This window comes from Acipenser ruthenus, chromosome 53, assembly GCF_902713425.1.
Source record: "Acipenser ruthenus chromosome 53, fAciRut3.2 maternal haplotype, whole genome shotgun sequence".
NCBI classification, from domain to species: Eukaryota; Metazoa; Chordata; class Actinopteri; order Acipenseriformes; family Acipenseridae; genus Acipenser; species Acipenser ruthenus.
Window position 1 is genome coordinate 1,110,001 of NC_081241.1, and position 10,386 is coordinate 1,120,386.

Consider the following 10,386-nt stretch of genomic DNA (forward strand, 5'->3'; position numbering starts at 1 on the left):
TTCAAAATTAATAATTCAAAATGAAACATAATCTTAATTGATACAAAACTGTTTAAAATACAATGCTCCCATGGCACTCAATTAGCAACACAGACGTTTCCAAAAACGAACCCAGCATTTGAGTAACTGTGATAACAAGAAGCGCTCGGGATGATTTCAAACAGCATGAAAAGATAAGGGGCCGGTCTAAAGAAAGAGAAAGAAAAATGACATTTGAAGCGCTGTACTCTTTAACAACGGACTTGTTTCAATTGTGTTGCAGAGGAGAAACACAGCTAACCGAGGAACTAGTGATTCAGTAGAGAGAGGCATGGACCCGACTCCAAGGAGAAGAAGAAGGAGTAAAGAGAATGACCCGCCTGATATGTCACAAGAGCCTGCCAGGTACTGAAAGTCTTTTCTTATTAGTTCACGGTGCAGCTGCATGCTGAATAATACCTTTACTAAGAAGCTGTTCAGGAATCCAAATCACTGAGCTGTCTCAAGCCCAGGGTTAGAGTCCAGACCTCTCTGTGCTTTACAATGCTTCCCTATGCTTTACCAGACCTCTATGTGCTTTACAATGCTTCCCTATGCTTTACCAGACCCCTCTGTGCTTTACAATGCTTCCCTATGCTTTACCAGACCTCTCTGTGCTTTACAATGCTTCCCTATGCTTTACCAGACCTCTCTGTGCTTTACAATGCTTCCATATGCTTTAGCAGACCTCTCTGTGCTTTACAATGCTTCCCTATGCTTTACCAGACCTCCCTGTGCTTTACAATGCTTCCCTATGCTTTACCAGACCTCTCTGTGCTTTACAATGCTTCCCTATGCTTTACCAGACCTCTCTGTGCTTTACAATGCTTCCCTGTACTTTACCAGACCCCTCTGTGCTTTACAATGCTTCCCTGTGCTTTACCAGACCTCTCTGTGCTTTACAATGCTTCCCTATGCTTTACCAGACCTCTCTGTGCTTTACAGTGCTTCCCTATGCTTTACCAGACCTCTCTGTGCTTTACAATGCTTCCCTATGCTTTACCAGACCTCTCTGTGCTTTACAATGCTTCCCTATGCTTTACCAGACCTCTCTGTGCTTTACAATGCCTCCCTATGCTTTACCAGACCTCTCTGTGCTTTACAATGCTTCCCTATGCTTTACCAGACCTCTCTGTGCTTTACAATGCTTCCCTATGCTTTACCAGACCTGTCTCTCTCATGCCCCTCTTTCTTGCTCATTCTCATTTGAAAAACCGTGTTAAGAGTATTAATAAATAAGAAAAAGTCAGTTAATCATTTTTTTTAATTAAATCACATTACTAAAATCTGAAATATTAAACATTTTATGGAAATCAAAAAACAAAAACACACACACAATAAAGCAAACTTAAGTTCACTTTTTTAAAAACTGTTACAGCACTGACTATTGGATGCCATTTTCTAAAATATATATAAAACATAACAATTCTTAAAAAATAAATTAAATACAGTTACTTCGTATGAAATCCATTCGTTGCTAAAAACAAATAATTCCCCTCGTTTCGCTCTGCAGGTGGCGCCGTTTTACCCCCTAACTTTCATCCAAAGTTGTGTCAGATTGAACATTCCCTTCACCCGAGGAGTGGAGAGGACAGACAGGGAGTTCAATACAAAGGGTATCTTACAACACAAAACAGTCTAGTTCAGCTGGCAGATTGTTACAGAGGAACCAGAACAATAAAGCCCAAACCCAGGATAGAGCGGCTCAGTGAATGTGGTTTGGAATCTGTGCAGGAGGGTCATTGTGTCAGAGACGCCATAAAAGGACAGCGTGCCGGCATTAAAGTCCAGATACACTCCTATTCTGGGGGAGTGGGGGGCAGTTATTGCAGTTTCATTGTTATTGTGCCGGGCAGTGTAACTGGAATCAGAGCAGCGCAAACTCCAGGACTTGTCATTGAATCCAAGGAGACAGGAATGATACCCTCCTTTCCTGCTGATTCCTTTATATGTGACTCCTATATCAGCCCCTCCCCCACTCCACTCAATCTCCCAGTAACAGCGAGTCCCAGACAAACCCTCTCTGCAAAGCACTTGGGCACAGCTATCAAATCTCTCTGGGTGATCATCAGGAAAATGCTGGGTCCAAACCAGTGTCACCTTTCTGTTCTCTTCAGACAGACAGAGGATTCTATGCGCTGTGTTGGGGTCCAGTGTGAGCTGACAGGAATCTGATTGAAGAGAAGAGGACGGGTAGAGGAGAGACGGTTAGAAAAGTCAAATCACTGAGAAAATCAACAGTCATTGTCTGCTGCATCCTCACATCCTGTTTATGGAAGGTGTGTGTATTGTTTTAATTATTTTTTTAATACATTTTGACCACTTTTTTAAACTTTTAAATTGCATTCCCTGCCTCAAGATGGCTTCCCGTGGACCGGCATGGACCTCTCAGAACTACATTTCCCATCATCCTCCTGCTCACTGGTAATTCCATCTCAATCACATATGTGAGCAGGAGGATGATGGGAAATGTAGTTCTGAGAGGCCCATGTAGATACATGTGAAGCTATTATTAAACCCTCATGATTGTTTTATTCATTATAATTCCTTCATCTTATCAAACTTCTTCAATTGGAACTCAAATCACTCCCTCCTCCCTGCTCCCCCTTGCCTGCTCCCTCCTCCATCCTCCCTGTTCCCTGCTCCATCCTCCCTGCTCCCCCTGCCTGCTCCCTCCTCCATCCTCCCTTCTCCCTCCTCCTCCCTCCCTGCTCCCCCCTGCCTGCTCCCTCCTCTGTCCTCCCTTCTCCCTCCTCCTCCCTCCGTGCTCCCCCCTGCCTGCTCCCTCCTCCTCCCTCCCTGCTCCCCCCTGCCTGCTCCCTCCTCCATCCTCCCTGTTCCCTGCTCCATCCTCCCTGCTCCCCCTGCCTGCTCCCTCCTCCATCCTCCCTTCTCCCTCCTCCTCCCTCCCTGCTCCCCCCTGCCTGCTCCCTCCTCTGTCCTCCCTTCTCCCTCCTCCTCCCTCCGTGCTCCCCCCTGCCTGCTCCCTCCTCCTCCCTCCGTGCTCCCCCCTGCCTGCTCCCTCCTCCATCCTCCCTGCTCCCCCCTGCCTGCTCCCTCCTCCATCCTCCCTGTTCCCTGCTCCCCCTCCCTGCTCCCTCCTCACCCTCCCTGCTCCCACCTCCCCCCTGCCTGCTCCCTCCTCCCTGCTCCCTCCTACATCCTCCCTCCTCCCTCTCCATGCTCCCCCCTCCATTCTCCCTGCTCCCTCCTCCCTGTTCCCTGCTCCGTCCTCCCTGCTCCCCCTGCCTACTCCCTCCTACATCCTCCCTGCTCCCTCCTCCCCCTCCCTGCTCCCCTTTCCATTCTCCCTGCTCCCTCCTCCCCCCTCCCTGCTCCCCCCTGCCTGCTCCCTCGTCCATTCTCCCTGCTCCCCCCTGCCTGCTCCCTCCTCCCTGTTCCCTGCTCCCTCCTCCCTCAGCTATCAGACGTTATTTTTGGTGTTTTGGGGCGATCAGCCAATAATACAACCGTTTCCACCCTTTCTGCGTTTTCATTGGTCAGATTATATGTCAGTCACACAGCCTGAGGAAACTGCTGAATGTGATCTGAAGCAATCATGAAACTTCATCACTAAGAGACGCAGTGGAACGTTATTATAGTTTAAAAAATAATGTTCACACACACACACACACACAAATAATAGAAATAATATGTTTTTATATTTCTGATAAATAAAACTAAATAATAATAATAATAATAATAATAATAATAATAATAATAATAATAATAATAATAATTGGTGTTACACTTATGGAGCTCCGTTTCAAACCCAGAGATACCAAAGCGCTGGGATGTGAATCTGCCCTCACAGCAACGAACATATATAGACATGTTTTATTTTTAATATCTCTTTATACATTATTCAGCTTCGTGTGATTCTTATTCTTTAGCAGCGTACTGTAAGGTGTCTGTACGCGTATGTTATTAATGTAGTTATAACGTTATATTAACCAGCAACACATCCCACAATCCTCTCGGGAGCGCTTGATAAAGAAACCCGTCCAGCCCTCCCTGATCAATCCAAGAGAAACCCGCGTTTCCAACATCGGAACCACCTCGGCAACAGCCGCTCCGCATCCCATCTGAGGACAGAGCTGCATTTCCATGAGGGAGTCACCGCGAACATGGAGAAACCGGACACCCGAAAAATCACCCGGACCCGCACCAACGGGCTTTGAAATACACTCTGATTCGGACTGAAGGGAATCCACTTCACACAAAAAGGGTTCACAGAAATGTGAGCAAACACAGCTTATTATCAGAAGAGTTTCTTTTTTATTTTTTTTAAAGGGGTTGATACCCATTTCGTGCTTGAAAGGGAACATGCTGTTTTTAAGTTACAAATTCAAAGTGTTCTCTTTGGTTGCAGTCGCGTATCACTCCTAGTACAGACCACAGCAATCGCGGTTTTCTCTGTACTGTCTCACACAATGCAAACCTTATTTTAAACTGTGTTCACCTTATCAAAGTGGTTGCTATTTTAAATACAATTCTTTATGGAGTTCACTCTTTGTCTTAAAACTCACTGACATAAACTAAGCAGAGTAAGAAAAAAAAATGCTCACCAGAGATTATAAAAAATACTGCATGGGGCAGCGTGTGTGTGTGTGATAGGCTGTGTGTGTGTGTGTGTGATAGGCAGGGTGTGTGTGTGTGTGATAGGCAGGGTGTGTGTGTGTGATAGGCAGCGTGTGTGTGTGTGATAGGCAGGGTGTGTGTGTGTGATAGGCAGGGTGTGTGTGAGTGTGTGTGTTTGTGTGTGTGTGTGACCTTTGCTCCCCCCCTTCACAAATTCAATTGATGATTATTGAGTCATTAGTGTCTCAACGACAATGCAAAAATGTGTCATTTCTGTTCTCTGTGTTCTTTCACATCGTGGTTTTTCTAAATATAACTTTGCTATATCTTGCATGAAACAGTTTTTCTTTTAGTATCCCATGTATAAAAAGAAGCTTCTTCTGAATAGCAGAGTTATCTAGTTTACATGACATAAATATAAACGCTGATAAACTTTGATTAGCGTTCCCCCAGTTCACATCAGTCTAGACAAACGCATTTGAATCACGTTTAAAATGGAAACATAAGGATCGCACCTAATTTAACTCCTGTCACAATTCACACAATTCACCTGCTCCCTCATCTCTCCTGCATGCTCCCTGCTGCACCCTCCCTCCTCCTTTTTCCCTGCTCTCTCCTCCCTCCTCCCTGTGCCCTCCTCCCTCTATGCTCCCTCCTCCCTGCTTCCTCATCCATGCACCCTTACTGCTCCCTCCTCCCTTCTCCCTCTATGCTCCCGCCGCAATCTTCTTTTCTCTCTCCTCCCTGCTCCCTCCTCCCTCCATGTATTCATCTGAACCAATACTTGATGGAGAGGAGTGTAGATTAATGGCTTCACAATTACTAATAAATAATAATAATTGCTGCCCTCAAGCTCCACCCTCCCTGTTCTGTAGTGGTGGCTCTTCTCACAATGGAGTGACACATCTTTCAATCAAATGTTTCAGTGAAAACAGACTTACATTTTAAAAACTCAGCTCTGTTCCTTGGCTCTGGAGCCTGCAGACTGTAAACTGCAACTTTATTCACTGGCCAGAAAAAAAGAGAGAGAAATAGAATTGAAACATGTGGATTAATACACAACACACACAAGACTCCAAACAGCAATCTGAAAAGAAACAAGGCTTATTCACGACATTTCAGGGTGTAAAAATCCCTCCTCTCTGCTCATTCTTCCCTGCTGCCTCCCTCCTCCTTCATATAGTCAACAATCTGCAAGAGGTCTTTATTAATGTCTTGCAGGTCCTGTCCCTCCTCAAGCCATGGTCTATTTGAGAAATCTCTACCAAATGGATTTATTTCACACCAACCTGTTGTGGTTATTTTGACTAATTCCCCCTTGCAGAAGTCCTCAATATGGTCTTTAAGTTCAGATACAGCTTTCCTCACAGCCCCAAAAGAGATGTCTGTATTGACAGTAACGCTGGGTAAGTCTCCAGCTTCTGGAGGGGCACAGAGAGACTGGAAATTCTACAACAGGAAAGTGGAGAAAAGGAGTTTTCAGTGAAACAAAATGGGGTCCAAAACATTCCTGGGGAAAAGCAAGGATTCATTCAATTGGAGAGGTCTGTCTGAAACCGTCCCAGTTATGGACTAGAGATTTTCTAACAAGCAGTGATGTTACCTGTAGAAAATGGATGTGATCCTCTGTCTCTGAAAGCTGTTTCAGCTCAGCGTTTCTCCTCCTTAGCTCAGCAATCTCCTGCTCCAGTTTCTTCATGCGTCCTTCAGCCTGATTCACTGCAGCCTTCTCGTTAGCTCCAATCAGCTCAATAACCTCAGTGTGGATCTTCTCAATGGATCGGATCAGCTCAGTAAAGATCTTCTCACTTTCCTTTATTTCTATGCATGCAGATCTCTGAGTGAAAGAACACAGTAGAGGAGACATGGTTAGAATTGATATCAAAAACACATCAGGCATAGACAGTAAACTTCTGTAGATGTGTTCCAGTCCATCTGTTAATAATAATAATAATAATAATAATAATAATAATAATAATAATAATAATAATAATAATAATAATAATAATAATAATAATAATAATAATAATAATAATACCCCCCTCTTGTCAATACCCACTTTCAGTGACTCCACAGCCTGTTTCAGCTCTTCAATTTCTTTCAGTCTCTCCTGGATTCTCTGTTGTATTTCTGTCTGTGTCTCTCCCAGCTGCTTCTGTGTAGAAACACATTGACACAGTAACATTTCTGACAGGGCATTGAGTGATATCCTGTCACACTCAATACAGACTATTTCAGAGCAGGCTGTGTTTTCTCACCTCTCCCCCCTTTATATGAAGTTATATTAACATAAGAACATAAGAACATAAGAAAGTTTACAAACGAGAGGAGGCCCCATTCAGCCCATCTTGCTCGTTTGGTTGTTAGTAGCTTATTGATCCCAGAATCTCATCAAGCAGCTTCTTGAAGGATCCCAGGGTGTCAGCTTCAACAACATTACTGGGGAGTTGGTTCCAGACCCTCACAATTCTCTGTGTAACGATACACACATTATGCACACAGATACCCTAAGGGTCGAATGCACCAGCGTGGATTAACCACTAACCCAGATTAAATCAAGGATTATATTTGAATCATGTTGCACAAAACTTTAAACCAGGATTTATATGTAATCCTTGTTTAAAATTAATCCAAGGTTAAACATTTAAAAGATTAAATATAATGAAATTGCACCACTCATTTTAATCCATGTTTAAATGTGATAGCTGAATTAAATTGAAAACTTCCTTGGAGGTGGTTTAAACTTGGACAAAGGCAGCAGTTTCAGACAACATGTATGTATAGTAGTAAGATACAGCACCATCTAGTGCACAGCTGCCAGCAATACAAAAGGACACTTGATCCACAGTAGCTGTCCACTAGATGGTACTGTTTCATACTAGTAACAGTGAATGATGGCTGATCTAGCATGTGTTACATGTTTGTTTTGTTAAGCACCTAGGAAACTGAAGCAGCTTTATCTTTAATAGATATTTAGGGCTTCTGATTTCCGTTTTTAATCGATAAACACAGATAAAACAGCACTGAAACAAAACAATGAAATCAGTGTAAAAAATGCCTAAATACACAAAATCCCCAGAAGAATGAGCCCGTGAGCAGAAGGACTTCACTGTGGAAGAGAGCAAAGGAAAGAGGGGACTAGTAGTGTGGTCGAAAAATTGTAGATTTTAACATTAAAATCCCAAATTGGTTATTAAATTTCGTTTTAAACTAACTTAAATATATCTGTTTTAATCATGTAAAAATGTGTTTTAACGCACCAAATTAAGCTATTTTTTCTGCCTGATTTATATTGAATATCATCTTAATATTGTGTATTGCATATCATATTAATCTTGTATATTATTAATATTATTAATTTATATCTTAGCAGATGCCCTTATCCAGGGTGACATACAATTGTTACAAGATATCACTTTATTTTTTACATACAATTCCCCATTTATACAGTTGGGTTTTTACTGGAGCAATCTAGGTAAAGTATCTTGCTCAAGGGTACAGCAGCAGTGTCCTCCACCTGGGATTGAACCCACGATCCTCCGGTCAAGAGTCCAGAGCCCTAAACACTACTCCATATCATATTAATCTTGTATATTGTATATCATATTAATCTTGTATATTGAATATCATATTAATCTTGTATATTGAAAATCATATTAATCTTGTATATTGAATATCATATTAATCTTGTATATTGAATATCATATTAATCTTGTATATTGTATATCATATTAATCTTGTATATTTTATATCATATTAATCTTGGTCTTTTCTGCTTTTTTAAATTATGTGCTTGGCTTTGCTGGGAATGTCATTTTTAAAAAGTTTAACTAATTAAACTATAATATCTTAAACAATGAAACTGATCTATGATTTTATTAAGTTGCAAGACATATATAAAAAAACACTAGGAATATAACTCATGCTAATTTTACACTACAAATTCCAATGCACCACAAAACAGCTGAACAAATCCTTCTAACCCTGTGAGGCAGGGCTGAGGTCCTGCACGTGTAAACAGTGTGTTTTTGTTTGATTGTAAATAATGTTTTTGGTGATCAAGTGTGTGCTAGATATGGCAGGGCATATTCAAATCCAGGTGTGGAATGTGTCCAGGTGTTAATTGATTAAATGATTATCTCTTAGCCCCGGCCACATGCCTTTAAAAAGGGTCTGAAAAGCCAGTTTCTTGGTTCTACAAGCAGGGATACAGACTGTCTGGGAAGGAGAGTGTTGCTGTAGGATCCTCACGACTGCGTGTGTTAACCAGGGTGAGAAAAACACAAGAGGAAAAATGTATCTCGGATCACTGTGTGAGTTAACCAGGATCGCTAGCACTGGAAGGAATAGGGAACAAGTTTAGGGGATTTTAATCCCACCCAAGTCTAGAGAGGAGATGTCAGGGAGACTGTTCCTGGAGCAGGACCTCCTTTCTTGTTTGGTCAACTTTTATTTTCTAGTTGTTTTCGAGCAGTGTTTTGTTTTGAATGTTTTGTGTTTTTTGTATCAAAGAAAACCTCCTGTGTCTCTCCTGTCAATCAGCGATAGCCACACCCATAACAACACCCCTGTTACACCCTGAAATACATTGTAGTACATCATAGTTTAGATAGAGCAATTAAAAAACTAGGGCTCTTTAAATAGCTCTTAATATACAATTAAAATCTGATCTGATGTGAAACTGTATAACCTAGTAAACAGACATGTTAAATATCCCTGGGAATTCTTATCTTCTAGGATAGCTACAAGGAAATGGTTCAAACCCTTACCTGTTTCCCAGTCCCAGCTGAGACTATATCATGACCCTTGTGTTCCTCGTCTGCACACAGCCAACAAATACACGTCTGATCTGTTCTGCAGAATCCCTCCAAAACCTTCTGGTGTTCAGCACAAAGCTTCTGCTCCAGATCTCCAATTGCATTGATCAGCTTGTGCCTCTTGAAAGCAGCCCCCTCATAGTGTGGCTTGACGTGTGTTTCACAGTAAGAGGCCAGGCATGTCAAACAGGATTTCACAGCTTTGAACTTTCTCCCAGTGCAGAAATCACACGGCACATCTCCAGGTCCAGCATAACTTTGAGCAGGAGGAGGATTGAGTCCTGTCTTCTTTAATTCCTCCACAAGTTCGGCCAGCATGGTGTTTCTGCACAGATCAGGCCTTGGGGTAAAGGTCTTTCTGCACTGGGGGCAGCTGTAGACACCTGTATGATCAGTCTGATCCCAGCAGTTCTTAATACACCTCATACAGTAACTGTGTCCACATGGAATAGTGACTGGGTCCTTCAATAGCTCCAGACATACTGAACAGCTAAACCGATCCTCTGACCATACTTTTGAAGCCATTCTTGCTGCAGCGAGACAGAGAGACTGACGATTTCACAAGAAACGAAACTTCACTGCGCTGATTTCCTGGAGTTGTGTAAAGCTCTGAGAGGCGGGGTTTGGGACTGAGGCCAGGTTTAGAAAAGCAGGGGGAGCAGAAACTGACGAATCAGATATTCTATGAAACTGTTTCTAAAACCCCCAACAAATATTACAATGTTAAGATTAGGAATGAAACAACTGATATTAACAACTGTTTAATATCAGGGCTGAAGAGTCTGACTTTGTGTTTTAGACCCAAATCTATAATATGTAAAATTAAGGAATGTTCTGTTACACGTATATTTGTGATGACGGTTTGAACGGCATCTCGTTACTTTAGTAACGCCTTACTGTAATAATATTACTTTAGTCAATAACGAGGTAATATAACGCGTTTAGCTTTTAATGGCAGTAATAACATTAC

The 10,386-nt window shown here is 42.2% G+C and overlaps 1 protein-coding gene across 1 annotated transcript in view; it reads right to left on the reverse strand.

The window, feature by feature from the left end:
- Positions 1 to 10,039, reverse strand: part of LOC131723133 (tripartite motif-containing protein 16-like) — a 10,061-nt gene extending 22 nt beyond the window's left edge. The window contains exons 1-6 of the mRNA XM_059016591.1: positions 9,369 to 10,039; positions 6,659 to 6,754; positions 6,203 to 6,436; positions 5,889 to 6,048; positions 5,541 to 5,606; positions 1 to 2,189 (exon numbers count right to left, since the gene is read on the reverse strand). The exon at positions 1 to 2,189 is cut by the window's left edge and continues 22 nt beyond it. Of these exons, the coding sequence (XP_058872574.1) occupies positions 1,657 to 2,189; positions 5,541 to 5,606; positions 5,889 to 6,048; positions 6,203 to 6,436; positions 6,659 to 6,754; positions 9,369 to 9,941 (1,662 nt within the window). The 5' untranslated portion in view covers positions 9,942 to 10,039 and the 3' untranslated portion in view covers positions 1 to 1,656. The remainder of the gene's footprint in view (positions 2,190 to 5,540; positions 5,607 to 5,888; positions 6,049 to 6,202; positions 6,437 to 6,658; positions 6,755 to 9,368) is intronic.
- Between the last annotated feature and the right edge of the window lie 347 nt (positions 10,040 to 10,386).